This window comes from Calidris pugnax, unplaced genomic scaffold (assembly GCF_001431845.1).
Source record: "Calidris pugnax isolate Ruff unplaced genomic scaffold, ASM143184v1 scaffold20, whole genome shotgun sequence".
NCBI lineage: Eukaryota > Metazoa > Chordata > Aves > Charadriiformes > Scolopacidae > Calidris > Calidris pugnax.
Genome location: NW_015094510.1, coordinates 3,483,356 through 3,508,234, shown reverse-complemented (window position 1 = coordinate 3,508,234; position 24,879 = coordinate 3,483,356). Strand labels below are relative to the sequence as shown.

Sequence of the window (24,879 nt, the reverse complement as noted above, 5' to 3'; positions counted from 1 at the left end):
TCTCCTATTTTGCTAACGCATCGGTCCTGTCATAGAACATTCTTAGTGTGCAGCTGGATATGGCACAGACAAACCAACAAAAAACAAATCAAACAAATTAAAAAAAAAAAAAAAAGTGCCATGTCCTCACCATGAAGATGGTCAAGCAAATTGAATAGTTCATCCATAGAGGTTGGTCAGTCTTCATCCTTGAAGGATTTTAAGACCCAAATGGGTATGGCCTGATCTCATAGCTGAACCTGCTTTGAGGAGATTGGGCTAGAGACCTCCTGAGGTCCCTTCTGAACTGAATTATCCTGTGAACCTGTGATTGCATGATCTCAGATGGAAGCTGTGCTCATCATCATCATCTTTTCTCAGGTATGATTAACTTTCAGTAATAAAAAGCTTCATATATAATTCAGTTTTATTTAAGATTGTGAAATGAAATACTGTGTAAATAAAAGACCATTGCAATCCTCTACATCTTCCACTATGTCATGTATTTCTTTGAATTTCTTGTTATTTACATAAATAACTATTTGTCAGAAATATACAAAGTCATGGAATAAAACCTTATAAATCCTTGCCAACTTTCACTCAACAGAGCTACACAAAGTCTTCTGTTTAACTTGAAGAGAGGAAAATTTACACCACGTCAGACATTAGTACTGTTTCTAGGGGTTTTCTCAAATGTAATAGGTTATAAGAAAACAAACAAAATAGTTTTAATGAGCATTAAGCCATTCCTAATGGCTTAAGTCACAGGATTACATTTGATTTCATGACACACAAATCATTGTTTCTGATTTGTCATGGGGAAATAACTTCCAAAAATTGTAATTAAAGAAAAAAGCCTGTCTTGCCCTAGTGCTGTGCTGTTCTAAACTATTTTGACTGCAATGTAATATTGATTGCAGAAGTAATATTTAAACTGGCAACATCTTTCAACAAAAAAGGGGTGGAACCACTGGAAGTTATCATCAACAGAGATTTTAGGACATCTTTTACTGGACATTATTGAGAACAAACATGTTTCAGTCATACTAAATTTAATCCTATAACATTAGGGATCTGAATACATTAATTTAGATTCCTCTTACAGCTCTACAGCCTGTGATTCCTTAAATTTACCCTAAATGGAGGCAATGAGAATTATACTAGGGTTCTTTGCATTTTAAGCCTACTTCTTTTTATAATGTTTAGACTGTTCTTCATGCCCATACAAATGGAGAATTACTGAGACAGCTTAGAGTGAAAAAGAGAAAAACCTTCTACCTTTCCTAGGAATGAAACAGGGTCATCATTTCTGACAAAGCAATAGACTCTTTTCTTTAGTTCAACTGATTTGACCTTGAAAGTAAAAGAATTATCTGCACCTAGGAGAGAAGAGGCAAAATCCTGTTTAAGTCCAACAGGATTTTACTAGACAAATCAGTTTAGCTACTTAAGTGTCAGGTCCTCTGGGTATATAAAATCCATAACATATTAGAATATTGATTTTTCATCCATCATATATTTTATGGTTTGTATATACTTGAGAAAGAATTATTACATTGCCAAATGTTAACAGCACAAAAATACTAAGAACTGATTTACTTGATGGGAAAAAAAATAGAAGTAAAAGCTCTAAAGTATCATCATCTCATCAGCTAAATGAATGACAATAGGACAGACAGAACAGGTAGGATCTATCTACAAAAATCTTTCTATAAAGACTTTCTGTTAAAGACTGGAGTCTTTATATTAATTTTGTTAATATTAAATATTTAAAGATGTTAATACAGGTAAATAAATAATGCATAGCCTTTTTTTAAAAAAGTACAGATTCAACACAGTGCTTAAATCATCTCTTCTAGCTCTCTTTGTGCAGCTATATTCTCTGATTTATTATTAATTTCCTGAAACCTGATTGTGATGAGAATCAGGAGAATGAATCCTGAATTTCCTGATTGTGTCATCTTCTGCATTGTTGTTGATGGGCATGTCATTAATCTCATTACAAACAAGGGCATCGTTTCATCTTGATGACAACAGCTTTAAATTAGTTTTTCTGAACACTATTATCACTAAGTGAAGACTGTTTAGAAAATATGTCTGGTTTCCTAATTTTTAAGTATCTTAATTCAGATGGTCAGCAATGTCATTCTCAGTTTCTCCCACAGGCTTTTCTGCTGATTCTGTAATGACCTCAAACATATGTCTTATAGTAAAGCTACTGGAGTTAAATAATTCATAAACATGAAGGGTTCTTCTTGGTAAATATTTTATAATTCTGTTTTAAGATAGATTTAAGCAAATGATTACGTTTCATGATTTCAGGTACCTCTGCCATTGCCAGGAGCGTAAGTGGATCAAATTCCTTTCCTGATTCTCTGGGCCCTACAGACCCTCATATGCTTTGGGGAGTCAGGAGTTGTGATTCTGCTTTTCTTATACCTGAATATTAGACCTCCAGTAATCAAGTAGAAATAGAAAAGCAAAAGAGAAGGAAGGGGAGGAGCTAACTGGTCTTTGCTGTATGAAAGACAATCTGCCAATGTCCCATCGCTTCTATTCTGACACAAACACCAAATAGAGTGAGCTCACTTGTTACTCTGAATAGCCTACAGAGAAATGGAACAGGCTTTTGATAGTGGGAACCAAGTTTGAAAGAGAAGCATCTCACACAATAATACTCCCTACACATCTAAAAGTGGACTAGGCTATATATACACAAGAGCCAACTGGGTTAGTGTAGTGATGAGTGTACTGTTTCCATCATTACAGGTGATTCAAATTGGTCTAGATGATTTAGAGAATGTACTTGATAAGAAATTTGCAAGTATTTGCACTCCAAGGGGCTTTATGTTTGAAGGGCAGTGAAAAGACTATTTTAGGAGGACTAAGAAATTTGCAGAGTTGTGAGAAATTTTGGTGAAACAAAGTCTCCACTTCCTGCTATTATCCTGATTCCTGTCTGATACTTGTCCTACATGACAAAACTGCCTATTGATGTTACCTTGCCTCTGGACCAAGGATGATTAGCCCAAATTTCTGCAAAACTATATTCATTTCATATCCTTTCTTGTGGTTGATTGTTCCTTGACTGTAGAATACAGAGGACTAAGCTTCCTATAATGGAGAAACCTCTCCAAAGTTTATTTTACTTTGGGGAGAGTGATCGTCTTTTGGAAAAAAAGCTTGCCAGAAAAGGATGAGGTTGATGAGGTGTCAAAAATTACAGGGACTGATAATTTGACAAGCAAGCAGTGCTAGCAAAAACCCAGATGAACTGCAGTGGGAGTGAAAGGGTATGGCAGCAAGCATTTTTTGACTTCACAATACACAGCACTCTTGCAGTCTTTACGATCCTGAACTCCACTCTATATCTTCTTCTTCATGTCAGTCTCAGCAGTTTGGACCTGACAGCACATGATCCCCTGAAGGGTGAGAAAAAATGGGCAGGATTTGTGGAGAGACGGTTGGAGATTTATGCAGTGAACATAGTCATCTTTTCAAAGTATATAGAGAAATGTATTCACTCTATTTTGATTCCTGACACAGGCATGCTTGACTGCAGAGGATTCCTTAGGATGCAAAAAGGCTCAGGGAACTCACTGCCTCATTCACCTCCTAAGTGGGTTACATATTACATATTAGGCTGCTTCGGTGAGGAAAGCTGTGGGGTTTGCTGTACTGCACCGTGTCAGTCAGAGCTCTTCCAGAGGCTTGTACTTCAGGGACCTCTTGAAAATGCTACAACAGAGGTTTTTGCCTCATTGCTGCAGAAGGCCACATTTGCCTTTAGAATTGGCTATTTCTATCTTCATCTTGTTCTTATACTAGTGGGCCTTTTTGTTAACACTGATTTTGGGCAACTGCCAGACAGCAGCACTCATTTTCTGCATAACCCTGAACTCTGTCCTGCAAATCTTCTCCCTGACGCTGATTAACCAGACTGTTACTTCAGTTATATCCATATTGATACATTTCTCACCTCTCTTCATGGTCCAGTCCCCTACTTTGACAAGAATTGGATAAGCACCAGGATTGCTCCTTATCCACAACCTTTTCCAAAAATCTTTCTTTTTAAAGGAAAGAGATCTAGGTCATAGACTGGAATAAAGCAATGAGACTGTCCAGTTAAGTCTCTAATACCAGCTCAGTATCCCAGAATAACAGAGCTGTGGTCACAGCATCAAAGAGCTGTTGCAAAGACAGAGCTCTTGTGCCCAGAATGCCCCTGCAGTTGTCCTTTCATATTGTCAGGAGAAGACTTCAAAGAATGAGAGCTGCACTGTGAATTGCAGTGTGCACTCCACTGTAGCAGCACACTGGACATACAAACTATTTGACACTCTCCCACGTGACATCCTGGTCTCTAAACTGGAGAGACACATATTTGATGGTTGGACCACTCAGTGGATCAGGAACTGGCTGGATGGTCGCACTCAAAGAGTTGCAGTCAACGGCTTGATGTCCAAGTGGAAGCCAGTGATGAGTGGCGTTCCTCAGGGGTCAGGACAAGAGCTGTTCAACATCTCTGTCAGCAACATGGACAGTGGGATAGAGTGCACCCTCAGCAAGTCTGCCAATGACACCAAGCTGTGGGGGGCTGTTGACACACTGGAGGGAAGGGATGCCATCCAGAGGGACCTGGACAGGCTTGAGAAGTGGGCTTATGTGAACTTCACGAAGTCCAACCAAGGGTCGAGGGAGGTAATTCTGCCCTTCTACCCCACCTGGAGTACTGTGTTCAGCTTTGGAGTGCTCAGTACAGGAAAGACATGGACCTAAAGGGGGCCTGCAGGAGAGATGGGGAGGGACACTTTATCAGGGAGTGTAGCGATTGGATGAGGGGTAATGGGTTTGAAGTAAAAGGGAGATTTAAATTAGGTATTAGGAAGAAATTCTTTACTGTGAGGGTGGTGAGACACTGGAACAGGTTGCCCAGAGAAGTTGTGGGTGCCCCTTCCCTGGAAGTGTTCAAGACCAGGCTGGATGGGGCTTTGAGTAACCTGGTCTAGTGGGAGGTGGTGGGTTGGAACTTGACAGTCTTTAAGGTCCCTGCTAATCTAAACCATTCTATGATTCTGTGATTTTTCAGGGTAGAGCACGAGAGCAAGAAAGTGACAGTGAGGTGAAATGCAACATCAAAATAGAGGTATACCATTTCATTCCATTAGTTATGATCTCTGGTTTGCACCTCTGCATTTTCTTACCAGGTCTAGATATGCAGGCAGGCGAGAATCTGAACTGGAATGCAAGTGAGTTCAAGTTAATATTCTATACATATGTTTATATATAATGATAAATCTTATACAAATACATACATATGTTTTTAAACATACATGTCAAATTTTCATCTGCAAATAAAACACAGAAAGTTGAATAGAGTATTTGTCTATCTTTGTCTCTATTTTAGAGATAAATAAATTAAGTAATATAATAACAGGGAGTATACAAGTTCCTAAAAGAGAAAGTCATAAGAGTGATTCCTGATTGTGATTTTTTTTTCTTCCAAAATTGACAGTGGGTGTTGATGTCTAGTTCTTGACATACTGGAGAGACTAGAGGTATCAAAATAAGATGAATAGACAGAAAAGATGTAACTTATCAATCTAATTGACTGATAAATTGCAGCAAAACACTGCAGCAAAAGCTCACTGCACAAAGGTTTAGGGAAGTATACTAGTCATAAATGAATCTAATAAACATATAATAAAATGCCAATTCATGGCCTTTCTCATCATGGATGAAAGTGTAACTTGTTTTCCTAAAAAAACTTTGGATAATAATAAACTGATAGATTTATTTTTAGTTTATAGTTTATAAAAGTTTATAGTTTTAGATAAAAGTTTAAGATAGTTTATAAAAGACTAATTTTTCATTTAAAAGAATAACCGCACACTTCAAGGGTATTTACGTGAGTAAAAACAATGTAAGAACTTCAGATAAATACAAAATACGGCAGGTATTGAATCATTTTAATGTGAGAGACATTTTTCCATATATATTCTCAATAAGGGACACTCACTGACTTTAGACGGTCAGTGGTATTATAAGTATTACAGGATTACGTGGGTCAAAGTAATTATGATGGATGTCTAACTTACTGAAAGTAATCAGTAAGTAATTAAGAGTAAATTATGAATCACATGAAACTTAACCTTTGTATGTACTTGAATTTTTTATTGATGTCCCATCACTCTACTTAGCAGTAGAAAGTTGATGTAATTTTAGTTCATGACTCATCTTTAAATATGTTGCTTTCCTTTTTCTGTTTTTAGCAGAAGTCATGTCTTTTCTTGGTTGTCATATCAATTACCATACATAAAGTGATAAAATATTTACATGATTGGAAAAAGAATAAATAAGCAAGTCCCTTATTAAACTAGTATGATGTCAGAAAGAGAGTGGGAAATTAGAGACATTGCTGAAATAGAGACCATAAATGATCTAATTTGTCTAGAGGTCATAAAGAGTCTATCATTGTCTAAGTAACTTCGTAACTTTTTCTCTTTTTTTCCTCTCTAGGTTTAAACAACCTGGGAACACATAACACTGATAGATCTGGAGAACTCATGGCATTAGATTAAGCCTCTGTTCCACGGGCTCAGGAGGTTATGATTTTCTCAAATGCCACAGAAGACTGCCAGAAATATAGGAAAAAAATGTGCAGAAAGGAGAAGAAAGAAATAATTAAACTCAACATTATATTTAAGAAGAAAAGAGATATTCTAAACTGTGCTGAAGCTGCAGGAAACCAAAATGATCAATTAAGAGCTTATTGTTGAATTTACTGTAATGTTAATATGATTTTATTGTCTTAATAACAATGTGGTGTTGCACCTAAAACTGTGAATAATTCTAAATTTATTACTTTTGATTTAAGTAAAAAAACCCAACAAATAAATGCAGGATTTAAATAGGCTGTAGATTTCAGGACCAGAAAAATCTACACTATTAATAATGTCTACAGTGGTAGCATGTAGAGAAATACTCACAAATTTGTCCCATAGTGCTAGGCACTTGAAAAAACAACAAAAAACCCATCTATATATATATTACAGACTTAAAACTAGACATAAACAGAAGAAGGCTGCATATAAAGATAAATAATGTGATACCAGTAAATATTGGTTCATTCTATTGCCATATGTTTATTCACTAGGTTTAACCAGGCAGAGGTAAATTATGGGCCTGGACAGGCTTGAGAAGTGGGCCTATGTGAGTTTCATGAAGTCCAACCAAGCCATGTGCAAGGTCCTGCACCAGAGTCATGGCAATCCCAGGTACAAATACAGGTTGGGCAGAAAATGGCTGGAAAGCAGCTCTGAGGAGAAGGTCTTGGGGCTGTTGGTGGATAAGAAGCTCAACATGAGTTGGCAATGTGTGCTGGCAGCCCAGAAAGCCAACTGCATCCTGGGCTGCAGCAAAAGAAGCGTGGCCAGCAAGTTGAGGGAAGTGATTCTGCCCTTCTACTCCATTCTCATGAGACCCCACCTGGAGTACTGTGTCCAGCTTTGGAGTGCTCAGTACAGGAAAGACATGGACCTCTGGGAACAGGTCCAGAGGAGGGCCACGAAGATGATCAGAGGACTGGAGCACCTCTCCTATGAAAACAGGCTAAGAGAGTTGGTGGTGTTCAGCCTGAAGAAGACAAGGCCCCAAGGAGACCTTATAGCAGTCTTCCACTACCTCAAGGAGTCCTATGGGAAAGATAGGGAGAGTCTCTTTATCAGGGAGTGTAGCGATTGGATGAGGAGTAACAGTTTTAAACTCAAAGAGGGGAGATTTAGACTAGGTATTAGGAAGAAATTCTTTACTGTGAGAGTGGTGAGACACTGGAACAGATTGCCCAGAGAAGTTGTGGATGCCCCATCCGTGGAAGTGTTCAAGGCCAGGCTGGATGGGGCTTTAAGTAACCTGGTCTAGCGGGAGGTGTCCCTGCCCATGGCAGGTGGGTTGAAACTTGACAGTCTTTAAGGTCCCTGCTAACCCAAAACCATTCTGATTCTGTGACTGTATATTTCTAATTGTGAAAAAAAAATGAAAAGTATAAAGGCAGATAGTTTAATGATGGTGAGACGCTGGGTATATGGTGGAAATAGAAAAATATTTTTTTTGAGCAGGAATGAAGACACACAGAGATGGGCAAAAGACGAATTTAAACAAAAATGGAGTTGTGATATTCCATTATAGCCACAGTCCTGTAACACTCTCTGAACAGTTAGTTTCTTCCTTTGTTCAATTTCCTGGCTGTTCTTGATAGCTAGGATGGGTTCAGTTCATTCTATCCTATCATCAGAGAGATACAGCTTCAAAAATGAAAATGCAGGTAGCTGCAATTCGAGGTATTTGTAAGGGTAGTCCTGGCCAGTGCTGCCAAAGGATTCTCTAGAGCTATCCAGTCTAGCAAATGTCGGTCTCGACTAGGTGAACTGTACTATCTCCATGTGTGGTGACTTGACCTTGGCTGGATGCCAGGTACCCAGACAATCACTCTTTCACTCCCTTCCTCAGCAGGACAGTGCAGGGGGGAAAAAATATGATGGGGGGTTGGACTAGATGATCTCCAGAGGTCCCTTCCAACCCCATATGATTCTATGATTCTATGAAAAAACCCAATGGTCAGATAAAGGCAGTTTAATAAAAGCGAAAGCAATGATTGTGTACAAAAGCAAACGAAAACAAAAGATTTATTTTCTGTTTCCCATCAGCAGATAATGTCCAGCCACTTCCCAGGAAGTAGTACATGTAGTGGTCTCTTCAGAAGACAAATGTCATAATATGACATTCCTTTCTCTTGGCTTTTATTGCTGAACAGACACCATATGGTAAGGAATATTCCTTTGGTCAGTTTGGGTCAGCTGTCCTAGCTGTGTCTCCTCCCAGGATCTTGCCCACCCCCAGCATACTGGTGAGAAGGGAGCGATGTTGGAGGGACAGCCTTGATGCTGTGTGAGCACTGCTCAGCAGTAGCCAAAACACTGGTGTGTTACCAACACCTTTCTAGCCACCAGTACGAAGCACAGCAGTATGAGGGCTGCTATGGGGAAAACTAACTCCATTTCAGCCAGACTCAATATACTGTCTATACTGACTACTGTGGGCACTAAGTGTATAATTTAGGTGTAGACGTATATGGGGTGAATACTAGAATTTAGGTGAACTATATTCTAGTAGTGTCAATATTAGAGTGAAAGGGGAAAGACTATACAGGTTTTGGTAATGCAGGCTATGGCAATTAATATGAGTTAAATATGAGGAGTGGATCCCAGGCATGTTTTTCTGCTGTATTTGTTCTCTATGAGTATTTATATAAAACAACACTGACAATTTTAAATAACTTTAAATAATAGACACTTTGAAAACAAAAGTTTTAGGATGCAAGAACTATCTTCAGTCTTCATCTTTTAGACATAACTTGGTTCACATACATAAAATATTTCAGTAACTGTAGTCCAAATGCTTTTGTTTTCCTAGAATTCTGATTTGTTTTATTTAATGTGAAGAATCAGATTAAATGCTAACAAAGTACAAATTATTAGATAACATTTTCTTGCAGTACCACCATTGTATGTTCCCTAAAGTAACTAACAACATTTTGTTTCAGTACTCATTATAATTTTATTAGCACTTCTTGCAGATTTTCATTTTCTTGTTTGAAACAAATATAGTGACAATAAAATGTTTCATCAAGCTCCTTAACTGTATTGTATTCAACTACCTCTTCATATGCTACTATAGCTGAACACTTCCTTTGAACTATTAATAAGATATAAAGATGTATCTTCAAAATACACAGTTTTAAAGGAGGGATAGTTCAGTTTTGAGAACTGAGACGTTTCAGACTATTTTTCTGTACATATTGGTTATAGTGTCCTCTCCAGACTCATTCACCAAGCTACCCAGGGTCCAAGGGACTGTTCATTCCCAGTACCTCACAGAACATTTGGAAGATGCATTATAAACAACTTGAAGATCAACTTTATCTCTTGAAAAGCTGTTATTCCTGAAAGTTTAATGCTGCTTTTTGAGTGGTGACTGCAATAACTCCTACATTTTAAAGCAAGTATACGATTTGCAAAGTAAGAGCCATTGCATTTTTGAATATTCAACAATTCTTTTACTTTCACCTTATTACTGCCCTTCTTAGTGATGGACCTATTCACACTACGAAGTAAATATGACCTTGAATTTAACATTGTTTTAAATATTACTTAAAATTATCCCCAAATAAAATTATCACAGCCTGTACATAGAGATTTTTCATTAATTACTGACCCACAGCTGTATGATAATTTTTAAATTATGCAAATCCCTGTGGTTTTATTAATTCCTGGCCCCAAAACTCCATAATGATACATTGTAAATGGCTATCTTGCCTCTCTTCCCATCTGTTTCTTTACATGCTCTGCCCTACATACTTTCCCTCTTATAGCAGCTTTTGCAACAGCCCCAGACTCTTGGGGGAACAAAAAAAAAAAAGAGGAACTTTGCAGACAATTATTTCTCCCCTGAAGTTCTCTATCTACACTCTCTAAAACAACAGCACCACCTCACACTACTCCTACATTACTTGTAATTTTTTGGAACAGTTTAGAGGGGAAAATAGAAGTCAGAAGAGAGAAACATGCTAAAAAATGGAGCCGAAGATGTAATTGAGGGACAAATGGTGTGGGATAATATATAGGATATTGAGACATGGGTTGAGAGGAAAGATAGAAGAGAATGGATTTTACTGCAAAGTCTAAGACGGACATCATTTAAAGAGTTAATAGGGACTTTTATGCTGACATAAGGGCAGGATGATGCAGGGAATAGAATAAGACAAAAATAACAGTGTTCTTACCATTTTCCTAACATGTTTTTCTCTTGTCTGCTCCCGAGCTGGAGAGGTCTTAATCCCACCTTGTCTATGAAGAGTTTACCTTAGAGGATCTACTCTAGAAATGTCACTTTTATATCTTTTATTTATTTATTATTTCAAAAAGGAATTTAGAATCCTCTGGAGCAGGGAGAAACATCAACAGTTTGAAGAAAATGTTTGTCCCATGGTTCCCATACAAATACTTTTTACAAACAATCTTTTCTGCAGAAGAGCTGTGTATTTTATTTTCAGTTTTAGCAGGTAAGGAGGAAAAGGTGCATGATGGAAACCATGAACAAAGTCCAAATGTTGCAGAGTGCGTATGACTTAAGACACCTCTGACTTCTGCATTTCTCTTCTGACTAGCTCTAGACAGCAGCTTGATACATATACTTATGTTCTCAGTTCTCATTCACTAAGCCTACTCTCCTTGTGTCCTGTAAATCAAATCAAGGCACTTCACGCAGGAATCCATTCTAGGAAGTAGCCACTTTTTGATAGAGTGTATTCACACTTAATATTTTGGTACCTAAATTCAATATGGGAATTTTGTTTCTCCTCTCTGCCCTTGAGTTTCCCTCTAAATAAAAAGAGGTAACAATATTTTAGTACAAAAAAGGATAACGTGCTAAAGACTGAGGTACTTGTGAGAATTGTGATAGACAATGCATTATTACCTTTTACAACATACAAAAATTGTTTAAAGTTTCGTGCTTTACCTGTACTTAAGTCTTGGATTTTGGGCAGGTAAGACTATTGCATTGCCCTTGTGCCTACATCCAATCAGTTGTCAGCTAGGAGCTAAGACTAATCAAATTAGCAAGGTGCACTGACAGTGCCAAATAGCATAGCCTCCAGCTTACTCCCTCGTCCTGAATGCTTATATTTCATACATATTTGTTTCTTACTAGGTTCCAGTGGGAGTAGTAATACAAAAATGGAGGAAACATCTGAGTGCAGCGTTCACTTCAGTGTCCACTCCAGAGTGGCAGACTGGATGGGAACGCAGCGTGTTTGATTCTTTCCATCCTGCAATGGAAATGCAATAACTTTGAAAAGAACTTCAGTAGTCTTTCCAAGCTCAAGCAACTCTATTCGATTTTACGTATCCAAAACCTGATATAAAAACACCATTCTGGTTGTCTGTGACACAGGCCTCACATTATTTCATTAACTCCAAATGAATGCATACATAAGCAGTAATTAAATTGCAGGGCCAAAAGGCTAGCTTTGTGGTTGTGGTATGCATCCTTCAGTTGTGAGTCATTTTTTGCCACCAGATCTGGTAGGATTATGCCGTATCCCCTGGACAGATAGCAGAAAGAAGGAAGGAACCCTCTTCCTATTCACATTCACCACTTCCAAAGTGAGATCAGTATAAACAACTTATTTTAAACCACCATGGCATTGCACAGTGGTGGAACAGTCACTCAGGTAGATGCTGGTTCCAGTGACAAGCAAAAATTAACAGCATCACATCTCAGCTAAGATCAGAAAGTCTTCTCCTCTCTGCCATTACCAGTAGGCGGCAGTCAGCAGAGCCAACTCCTAACCAAAGCAACTTCCAAAAGGCACAAACTCAAAGAAATGAGCAAAGTCGCTTAATTCTCCCTACACCTATCTGTGTCATAGAATGTCTTACCAATGTTAGAAATCTATAGACAACCACTTTTTTTCTAATCCTCATGGACAAACCAAAGCAATTCAATTAAATGTTTCAGAAAATTAGAAATTCCAATTTTCCTGGAATAGGAGCATGGCAGGAACCAGGGAAGACACTATGGTGTATTTTCTTAGGGAAACTGAAGATACAGGTTTAATGTGAAAATATGGATAAGCTAAATACAGCAAAAACCAATTATTAACTTTTGGCTGCGGTGTATGTGTTGGTTATGCAGAGACAGACATATTTTCCTGTAAAACAAAGCAGATGGAATATCACAGTATAAGTAAAACATAGGTCCAAAATAAAATACTGCTAACTATATAAAAATTACATGAAATCGCATTAAAAATGTATTTGATTATAGTTTATTTCACTCTTGTATCACTAGTGGGTACTTTAGTCACCTCAAGGTAAAAAGGAAAATCGTGACTTACTGGACTGTCTTTAAGATATTGGATATGAAATTGCAATGATAAATGAAGAGCAAATACATACAGTATTGAGGATCTTATAATAAGTGAACTATGCACTCATACAATTCCCCTGTACACACACACATGCACAAACCCCTGTTTTTCAGATGGACAGATCTCTAAAAAAGCCTTAGTTACTTCAGTGAGTACTACTGAACACAGAGTAAATGAAAAAGATATAGACAAGTGAAACAGAATTTATTTAATAGCTATATGCATGATAAACAGCAGTGTGTGGTAAATTTAAAATCTATACTATGACTGTGGCAGCACAAATTATTTCAAATAAGAAGGTAAAGATTTTTCTTGATGTTCTGGATATGTTTCAACATGTTTTGCTTTTTTTTAAACTTAAATTCTACTTATGATCCAGCTGGGTATTAGATGAGATTAGCTCTGTGTATTGTGCATATTTTCATGGGTATTGCAAGTCCTTATAAATCAAGATTTATAAAGTAATGAAAGATCTACAGAGAAAGAAAACTTTAGAAATGAAAGTACTGTAGATGATCAAGAGAGTGTTGAATGAATATCCAGCCGCTGCCGACAACTCCTATGTGCACACAGCATGGGTGCATGTGATTCTCCAATTCAAGGTTTCTGATGAAACACTAAAGTACAACAGTTCACAGTTTTACCTTCATCTACAAATTAGTACATCATAGCACAACACATTTCTATTTTTTTGTTTTAGTTATCATTTGTAAGCTTGTGAAATTATGGATTTTTTTTCAGTGAAACCTTTTCAGGTGATTTTTAAGCTATCTTTTTATTACACCTACTCTTTTTCTGAAGTTACACATATTACAATGTCTTGCTAATGTTTTGTAAATCAAGAATTTTGTATAAAGCTGATTGCCATTCTCATCTTTTTGGCATAGTTGATGATTGAAAACTAGTCATATAGCAAGGTCATTGTATGAAAAATAATAAATGTATTGAAAGATTGTAACTCAATGTTTTAAGTCATATGCAGCAATATCTAGAGCTTGTCTTCTGAAGATGTTAGTAATTTTGAACAACCTGATGTAGGCTACATGGCATCAGATAAACTTTGGGAAGAATGCCTGAGACTATGACAGCAATATATTCATTTCGGTTACACGCAAACACAGGGATTTTGGCATAAACAAAATTGCTTCAGAAGCAGCTACAAATGCCTAAGTGATCCCCCTTACTCCAAAACCCACCTTTGCATTCAATGTAGACATTTCCACAGTACAGGTACTTTTCTTTTCTCATAGCTAGAATGATTCAGTATTTAAAACCATGAAGAGGATAGGAGTTCTACATTTATGACAAAACTTCTATTTTTTTTTTTTTCCCCTATAAAACTGTCTGATGATTTTGCTATTACAAAGCTGTTGCTGACATGTACTCTGACCATTTTGTTGAAGATTTAGAGATGCTGCTGTAAGTAGGTGCAAAATGATGACCTTGATCTAGTGATCTGCAACATTACATTTTCATCTGAAAAGATGTTTACTCAAGTGGAACAAATGTGACCTAAATAGGTTACTGACGCGAATACCGAGGAGAATCTCTTGGTAAAGAAAGAGCTATACAGAAAACAGGGTAGCAGTTTACTACTTTTCTCTGTAGTGAGACTGCAAAAAATTCCTTGAAGTACTTTAAAAATACATAACTTGTATATAATAATTCTCACTTTTTTGGAGTGAAAAAAATATAAAAATATCATAACAATTTGCCAAAAAGTGAAATGAACAAATACCAGAAAACCTTTGGGAATATTCAATTATTCAATACGATCAGAATTCTCTAAAACTAATACAAGTTTTTTCCACTAATGTTTACATTTTTAAAGAGTATATGAAGTGACAGCTTTTAGACAGTTATTTTAGGCAACGCCTCTAGTGTTGGGTGTTTTCTGTTACAATATAGTGTTATGCTTTACAATATAAAAGACTGATGTTTTAATGTTTTTATCTAGTCTAGGACTTACAGAGATCCGTTTATTAATGATTCATATCATGTATCATGCTAGACTACCATTGTTCATCAACAAAACACATGCCTCTTCTTCAACAGTTCTGTTCTCACTGGAACTTGTGCAAATAAGGGGTCAACAATAAAAAGAAAAGTTCTACACGTGGATAGCAGCAAATACTTGGGCAACTGCATCTCCTACAGGAGGGGTAGGTACCCAGAGAAGCTCCCACTGCTGGGGAGGTGGTGATGGTGACCTGCACAACCTATGGGAGAAGGGGTGCCTGTATCTCTGTGTGTGATGTGTGTGCGCACATGTGTGCACTTGTGCCTGTGACTAGAACTTCCAGGGAATTGCTCAAGAAGGGTTTTCAGAAATTTGAAGACATTATTTTGTATTTTGTGTCTAGTATTGCAGTTTATCTACTGCATGACAGATATTGATCCTAAACATATAGTTCATCTAATTGTCACTTAATTACATATCATAAGTAAATCAATAAGCTGCTTTGATCAAATTTGGTTTGAACTATATGAACTGAGCAATTTGGCACTGCAATAGCACCATTTTCCCATTAACCTCAGCCGCCTTTGATTATTTATCATTATAGCTATACAGATGCTCTTCTACTTTGCTTAGCTGTTGGCTCATTGATGATGAGCTGTTGGCTCATCCACATTGCTCCCAACCGTTCCTGGGAGATTCTGCTTTGCTTCGACTACTTCTGTCTAGGGTAAACCAGCTGTAAAAGGTGTCATCCCTAAATGTCATGGATAGGAGCCAGCTAATGCTCAGTATTCATTGGGCTTTATATAGTGCCTTCTGTAGTCCAAAGAGACAAATTCGTTTATTGCCTTTTCCAGTTCAGAGTGTAAAAAGTAAATTGAGGACTGTACTGAAGCTTACTTGGATGTTCTTATGCCTAAAACTAGACTCTGGCATGAAGATTTATGAGGTGGCTGAAGGTGCAAGATAGAGCTGGAGGACTGCACAGGGCAGGAGGTGCCAACATTTTTGAAGTCTTAGCCACACTGGCTACTGAGGGTGGTTCCAGCAGTGAACTGACTCCAGAACAACATGCAGGATTCTGTGCTGGAAGAAACTATTTGGTTTACTCCAAAGCCAATCCTGGTAGTAATAGCCATTAATGAAACTTGGGTGATCAGGGAACAAAAATTGTTTAGTGTCTGGAAAAAGTTAAGGTTTCTGACAGAACAGAGGTTCTCTAAATTACCAGGCTCCCAAGCCTGTGTCTTCTCTATAGGTTTCCTTTTTTCCTGTGCACTTTCATCAGTGATAAAATATCTGCACTAGAAATGTCAAAAAAATAAAGTCAGTAAGCAGCAGGGAAGTAATGAGGGGAGACACAGGGGTGTTCTTGAGAGAATAATCTCCTGCCACAAAGGCCTCTTGCACTGTCTGCTTGACCCTGTAACTTGTACAAACAAGCGCGAATATCAGGGTAACAGACTGGAAGGTAAGGAGCTCGTGGGATCATTAAATTTGTCTTCTGCGTGATAACTCTGGCTCTTGCCTTATATTTGAAGCCATGCAGGCTTCAGAATAGATTGATTCAGGTTCTTCCCTTTATTTCAAACTGTAACTGAATTAGCAATTTCAGAAGTTAACTACACTGAAAACATGCCAGAAATTAAATGATGCAAAATAAGTACTGAAAAACTAACAGATGGTGTTACAATCTGGATTTTTTTTTTTTTTAATTCAGAAATGCACATGTAAATCGAAGTACTGTAACTGCAAATTAGCCTATGAGGCTGAATGTTCTGGAGCACATTGAAATTCACAGGAGTGAAAAGAAGCAAATTCTAATGTTAATAATTCTAAGAAGTGGATGAGAAGAGAATTTTAGCGTGATTTATACATTTAATTAACTCATCAGTCATCAGCCAGTGCATTTCATATTCCTCTGGTGAAGCAATTAACCAGACTCCACCTTTATTCTACAATTATGCTATCATGTTACAGAATCACAAAATCACAGAACAGTTGAGGTCATCTAGTCCAATCCTCCTGCTCAAGCAGAGCCAACAACAGCCAGCTGCCCAGGATCTTGTCTAGACAATTTTTAAATATTTTTAAGGATGGAGACTCCACAACCTCTCTGGGCAACCTGTGCTAGTGCTTAGTCGCCCTCACAATAAGCGTTTCCTGATGTTCAGAGGGAACCCCCTGTGTTTCAGTTTGTGTCCATTGCCTCTGGTCCTGCCATTAGACACCACTGAGAATAACCTGTCTCTGTCCTCTTTCTATCCTCCCTTCAGGTATTTATATACACTGATATGTTCTTCCCACAGCCTTCTCTTCTCTGAGATGAACAGTCCCACTTCTATCAGCCTTTCCACATAGTAGAGATGCTCCAGTCCCTTTGTTACCTCTGTGGACCTTTGTCCTGGTTTTAACTGAATCTAATGATTGCTGTGAAAGAGGTGTCAATAACGCATATTGTTTTACTTGTTGCTAAGCAATGTTTATACTTTTCAAGGACTCATTTCAGCTTCCCACAGAAGCTGAGAAGCAGCCTAGACAGAACAGTGAACTGGTCAATAGAATATTCTGTCCCATAGACGTCATGCTCAATATGTAAATGGGGGTTGGCTGCGGGGACATGAATTCATGACCACTGCTCTGGGCATGCAAATTCAACAGCTTACCAGCTAGTGAGAGTCACTTGTATCATTATTATTACTATATCCTTATCTGATCTTGTTCGGTTAAACAGCAGCCCAAGAGGTTTTTTCTTTACTTTTCCCCTCTTTTTTTCCCTCTTCTTCCTACCGTTCTGAGGGGAAGGGAGAGAAGTGCAGGAGCAGCTGTGTATTCCTAGCTGCCAGCTGGGATTAAAGCATGAGATCCTTCATTGGAGCCTCTAGCAGCTCCCTATCATTCTTGTACTGGGAAGCCCTGAACTGGACACAGCACTTGAGGTGTGGTCTCACCTAAAGAGCCTCTGCTGAGCAAAGGGGAAGGATCACCTCCCTTGACCTACTGGCAATACTTTGCCTAATGGAGCCCAGGACTCCCTTAACCATCTTTGTGGCAAGGGAACACTGCTGGTTCCTGTCCAACTTGGTGTTCACCAGGACCCCAGGTCCTTTTCTGCCAAGCTGCTCTCCAGCTGGGGCCCCCCAGCATGCACTGGTGCCTGGGGTTTTTCCTTCCCAGATGCAGGACTTTGGACTTCTCCATGTTGAACTTCATTACGTTATTTAATGTTACTTAATTAATTATGATTTCAGTACTCCAGAAAGCTGTGTTGCCAGCTAAATATAACATATATATTAATTAGGAATTGAAACAGTTCACTTCAGTTTCAGTTTATTATTGTGTGAATCAAACAAAAAATCATACTACCTTTGCAGTTTATGAAACATATAGCTAGTGATGAACTCTTGGAATATATTAAAATGACTGAAAATACAAATTTCTGCCATAAATAAACTAAGAGTCCTAAAATCAGTTGCCTTCTTTTCTGTTTTAAAAAAAAAAAAAAAACAGTGGAGATTGATTTATTTATTTCTGTTTACAAACAGCTAACTTTTGTTTAATTTAAGCAGTCGAAAATGATGATATATGTTTGAAATACAGACATTGAAAAATTCAGTTGTTCATTCTGCATAGCCTGCCTGCCTCTTACTTTGGTATATTAATTTTCTTGAAAAAACCCACTGTGATGAAAACTTTATTATTATGCTAGGTTGATGACTCTGATGAGAGAAATTTTTTTTTCCCTATTTACATATTACATTATTCTTTTCCTGCTGAATCTTCCAAAAAGGGTAAAAAAATGGAAACAGAGATGGTCATTGGTACACAGTGTTGACTTAAAGCTAATGAAATATTACTGGTTTATTAGTGCCTTATACAATTAAGGTAAATTATGTTATAATTGTTTCCCATTGCTAGCTAGAGAAGGACTGGGAAAACACTGGATTATACCAACACATATTTTTATGTTTAAGAAACCCAACCCTAAACATGTTCATTTTTTGGAAAAAAAATACTCCAGAAAGTATAAAAAAGAATGCTAGAGCATATTACATGGAACGGAGTAGACATCACATTACATTACATTTATCTCAGCAAAATCACTCACGGTATTTGAAAACACTGGAACTGTGTGGCTAAAACAGAACTGTTTTAACAGGCAAGATTTCAGAGGACAGTTTTAGGTGTCTGAATTAAAGTGGTAGGCAGACAGCTGCTTGGAATGTCAGAGGCATAATTTATTTTGGCTTATCATTCTCTTGAGGCATTTTAAGGTTATGACTACATGATTCTTAAAGATAACAAGTGTCCTTTTGGAAAACATACATGTGTAAGCAAAGTAGCACTGGAGGCAGAAGAAATTCATACAGAGGACTGGTAAGGACAGATATATGATGTTATCAATAAAAAGAGTAGAATTGCAAAAGGGACAGTCAATTTCTCACTTCTCAGTTCATCTTTTGTGAGCATCTACTTATTTCATGAGTAATAACAGCATGTTTATGTTGCTGCTTCACAGGGCCAGCTCCTGGAGTCAGTCTGAGGGTGTTGGGTGCCCCCAGCCTGTGGTCTCAACTACTGGAGCCAGCGGGGTCTTGAGCCTCTGGCTGCTGGGGCTGCATCCTGAAAACCAGCTACTGGGGGGCACCAGTGTGAGTGAGGAGGGCAGAGTGGTGATGCCAATAGTCAGGGATCTGTGAATGTGCGTGTGCTTGTGAACCTGGGTAGTGTGGTGTGAGTGCTGCGCTAGTGACCTTCTGCCTCTGCCAGCCCAAAAGGAGAAGGGGACATGGCTGTCTGTGCCTGGGTCTGGTGGGAGTCTTGGATGTGGGTGCTGTTGGAGGCAGCGCCTTGTCTGTGGCCATGGGTCACTGGCCACAACTGGTCCAGACCCTGGGTCCTCAGGGGCTCCAGTGGATGGCCAGGAGGGTCCTGGGCTCAGGACTCCACTCACTGGAGTCAGTGGCCATTCCTAACTTTCCTTAACAGTTTGTAAGCATGAGACTATTTACTTGTATTCTAATATCTCGATAGGAATAAGAAAATGTACCAAGTTCTTCTTTAAATAAATAAACCTTAACAAATATATTATGCAGACAATCTATCACTAAATGCAGAAAACCTTAGCTATGAATTCATTTGCATGCTGGATTAAGGAATGGCTTAAGTACAAAAGATAGGGTGGAGTATTTTACCATGCTATAGCCTCAAACTTTTAAGAGAACACTTCAATAATTCATATTACCTACATTTATGAGAATATACGTACATACATCTATATATACTTACAAAGCAGGCATATTTATATAAAATATTTCAAAGAGCACACCAGGGAGAAATGTTCTGTAACAAACACATTGGATACTTTTTTCCTTTTTTTTAAAAAGAAAATACTATACTTTCTTAACTAGGTTTTGCTATTTATCTATTATACAAATACAAAGACTACAAGCACTCACATTCTGAAAATCAAACTGTTGCTGTGCATTGTATATGTCTAGTGAAAACATAATATGAAGATCAGATGCTTTCTCAAAATAGTTATCTACATCAAATTAACAGATAATGAATGTTGTCAAATGTTTTATGAATGTATGTGAAAACAAAGTGGCTTGTAGTAATTTCCACAACTTGCAAAATGCTACAAAATAATCTTGATGGATTTTTTTTCTCAATAATTCCTACTAAACTGAAGAGGAAGGAGATTAGATAGATGGGCAGACAGACAGACAGATTTTCAAGTTACAGACATCTCAGACACGTATCTTAAAAAGCAAGAAGAATTCCCTAAGAGAAAAAGTGTGATCTTTCCATATTTCTGCTTTTATTTACAGTATTTACAATAGGTTGTCCAGGATTTCTTTCAATATTTAAAAAGTATGCATCTATGAGAATGAAAAATATAAAATTAAAACAAATATGGTTCAAGTGAAGCATGCTGTGAGAAACATCTTGCTAGAGACTATAAAAAAAAAAAAAAGCCCAGAAAAACAAGGACATCTTTGAAGTTCACCAGACCAAAAAGAGTAACTTCATGTAGCCACGTTAAATGATATTCCTGTGAAATAATGATATATAAGTAATAAACCACATTTGATAAATCATATTTGAAAAGAAAAGAGGATTATTACAAATGATTGAAAGCCATTAAAGAAAAGGCAAGATAAGCAACATGTGAGTTTAAGGAACAATGACCGGACACCTCACAATTTCACATTTCAAAAGTTTAATTTTTTAAAATATCTCTGGTGATATGAAAGATCTTTCAAAAAATATCTAAATAATAAGAGGACTTTTAATATTGCTTGATGTAGACTAATGATGCACCTCACCTATTTACCATCAGAGCATGTTTTGCAATAAGTTTTATATCAAATCACAAGATTAATGGAAAACACACATTTAATATCAGCGCTTCAGTAAATCAACTTTTCCCTTTCTTTGTTAATGGCCTGTCCTGTTTTTCATGGAAGAGTTTCTTGCTGATGTAATTTTTCATTTGTTTTCCTTTGTATTTATTTAAAGTCTGTGATCCAGGAAATAATGAACTAATGAACTTTGATTAACTAATCTAGGACTAGTCCAAAAAGTAATATAAACCAGTGTTTTTGAACGATGATTAGCCTGAGAATTTTGTTATCTTTAGTTTTCCTTTTCTGCAGATTCTCTTTGTCCCTTATTATTCTACCTCCTAGGTAGACAGACAGGTTAGAACACCTCACGAGAGATCAGTCAGTATTCTGCCATCAATATAACACTATTCCATTATTTATACCAGTCTCCTCTTGCTGTGCAAATACATTTTCCTCATCATAGTCTTCTATGGCACTATCTAATAGACTGTATACCTCATGTTTTATCACATTTTTTGTTCTGCATTTGGGATTCCAACACAGCTGCAAGAAGTCAGTGTTTTAGCATTCTTACAAATTGGTGTATGTTCAATTCTTGCATTTACTCATTTATTTCAGTCTAGTATTCTCCTTTATATGTGCACCTAGACAGCTTTTGTATACTACTAGATTATTAAATCCTGCTAATCCAAATTACAAAAGTCAGTGTGATGACATGAATGGGTAAGGTGAATGGAACACTATCAGAGCATATACCTCAAATCTCTAGTACATTTAATTCTATTAATGTAAACATAGAGAGAATCAGTTTCTGATATGCTCCTTTCAAATTAAATGAATAAATAAACTAAGATGCATGGAAACAGAGATTTAAATGAGGTTTTGTACATTTAGGAAATTACAATTACAAAATGATCTAACTTTGTTCCTTTTAATTTTATCCAGTTAGTACTATGCTGCATTAACTTTTCACATATCAGCCATATCAGTCACTGGCTGCTGGAGTTTAATTTAATCACCTCTTTTTATGGAAAGGAAAAAAACTACAGAAGAGATTTCAAAACAAATGTGATTTAGCATGCTAGGCTACTTTTTATGTGATGGGCCGCAGTGCTTTCAAATACTTTCACAATACTACCACTTACCTACTGTTTTATATTCTAGCTAATAAATTGCTAATTTGCTTAGTTTATCTAGTTCTTATATGTAACTGTTTCATATTTGGTAGCAAAGACTGGGAGACATTAAAAATACATCACTTTGAATTGCAATCATCCACATCAGCATTTCAGTGGGGAAAGTTGTCGAATGAAAATAAAATAAATTAATTGTTGAGGACAGATAATATCAGCATCGTGTCATGGCCCAAATATTGAAACGTGCTTTATGAAGTGACTCTTCAAAACACAAGAACAGCACCTAGGTCTCCTCAATTGATGCGCAGAAGCAAGACTTGCTGGTCCTAAAAGCTAGACAATGACACAATGGCATCATGAGATGGATGAACTGAGCAAGTGGACACCACACAGCTGCAGATCTGAATTATCGGGAATATACGTTACATCAGCTGTAACAAAGGCTCCTACTATGTAGATGCTGCTCTGCCATACCAGGGCCCCTCTGAAAGCAGTTTTTACCTTCTGTAAATGTATATAAACTCTTGTACTTTTGTTTTCAGTTGGAGCTCATATTAACAGAGGGCTGAAATAAACTGCTTCTGCCTAACCTGAATTGGCAAAATGGGCTGTGTCAATGCCGGACCAGTGCTACACTCTGGGCGGTTTTCCTGAATATTTCTGTATTTGCTTTGCTGTGTGCACCAGGAATCAATCTGCATGGTAAGCTAGAACAAATACAGCTGAACCTAAAATGGGTTTATGGCCGTTTCCACTACCACAATCCATAAAGTGTTCATCACTATTTGTCCTAAGTAAGAGAAAATTTGTATTTCAGATATTTTATGATCCAAAGGCAATGTTCTATGAAAATACACACCTGACATTTAGCTACACAAACATTTATAAATGTTAAAAGGACAAAAATAATCCACAGCTATAAGAATAAAATGAACCTATTGGTTCTTTCCTTAACATTTTTCCATTCTCTCAACATTTCTTTTTCACAAAAGCACGTATGTCATGCACCTTTATCATTGGTGTAACTTTATGGGAGAAACATGCAATGTCTTTTTGCAGATGATATTACCACAGCTATTTAGCAAAACAACTGCAGTGACTACACCTAGAAACAGTTGTAAAATACTGAAGATCAAATTTTATGGTTTTTTTTTTTTTTTTTAAATACAGTTTATTTTACAGTAGAGCTAATGCTTCTGAAGGCATATTTTCCAGTCTAAATATAGACACTTAAGTGTAAGATACTGTGGACTGTTAGTGAATTTCAAGGAAAAACAGCAATAATACCCTTTCTGAGTATATAGTCTTATAAAATAGCTATTTTGTTTCATTCCATTCAAGAAATCAGTGGATTTGACTTCTTAGTAGAAATAAACACACATCGTCATAATTCTTATTCCCAACAAATAACAGCAACATACTTTAATAAAATTTCCACTGCTTCCTACTTTTCTTCTCAGTAAAATGAGGATAATTTCACCTTCCTTTAGCTGTTGACATAGTACTCTAGTTTAAGCTAGTTGTCTAGGCTTTTTCTCTAGATGATCAATAAATGTGTGCATCAGAAGAATATGAACCATCCATAATATTTCAGACTAGAACTTACAGACAGAATACACTGCATATTAAACTGCCTGTTTTTCATTTATTAGTAAAAGTGCATACATATTTGACTTATAAATCAGGCATAATTTTTGGAAAGCTAAAACTAAGGCAAGTTAATGTCACTAGATCTTTTGTTAACATTCTTTTTGGAAATTATAATCATTGTGAACAAAGAATGAACTCAAAACTCAGTTTCTTTTCTCCTCTAGTACTATATTTTTCCTTAAATATGAATAGGTTTTCATTGGACCAAAAGTTTTGGCAGTATATCTTGACTGACTTAGACACCCCCACCCCAGTCTTAGAATAGAAAGTTATTTCACTACTTTCTAATAAGGAAAATGCAAAATATAACTTCATGAAGTAAAAAATATTCTCTAATACCTTTGTTGTTATCCATTCCTCCAACAGCATAAAGTGTCCCAACTGTAGATTTTCTAGGTTTAGTTCTTGGACTTTGCATAAGAGTTCTTCTCTCTGGTAAAAGATGGTATTTCATGGCTTCCAGAATAAGCTTCTGGCATTCTAGGTCATCCTTAAAAAGCACATGGTTTTCTAGGTCAGCCAATATCTGTGAATGACACAATCGTGAATCAAATATGGTAGAAATTCCTAGAAAAGCAATACCGTGCAATGAGAAAAGATCACAAAACGGCTGTCACTTCATATATCACTTCATTGTAGAAAACAGGGGTTTGGAGGGCTATGCTTTTTGGAGGAAGCACAGGAAAAGAAGTATTTAGTTAATTTTTAAAAGACTATAGGCAACTTTTACATCACTGTTTCACCATCACTTAAGACTACAATCTTACTACTAGCTTATGAAAAACATGGAAGAAAAATACTTATGCTCTT

General features: G+C 37.0%; 1 protein-coding gene across 1 annotated transcript in view; it reads right to left on the bottom strand.

Annotated features, from left to right (window-relative positions):
* Positions 1-24,879, bottom strand: part of KLHL1 (kelch like family member 1) — a 185,008-nt gene that overhangs the window by 54,677 nt on the left and 105,452 nt on the right. The window contains exon 5 of the mRNA XM_014966191.1: positions 24,409-24,595. Coding sequence (XP_014821677.1) covers positions 24,409-24,595 — 187 coding nt within the window. The remainder of the gene's footprint in view (positions 1-24,408; positions 24,596-24,879) is intronic.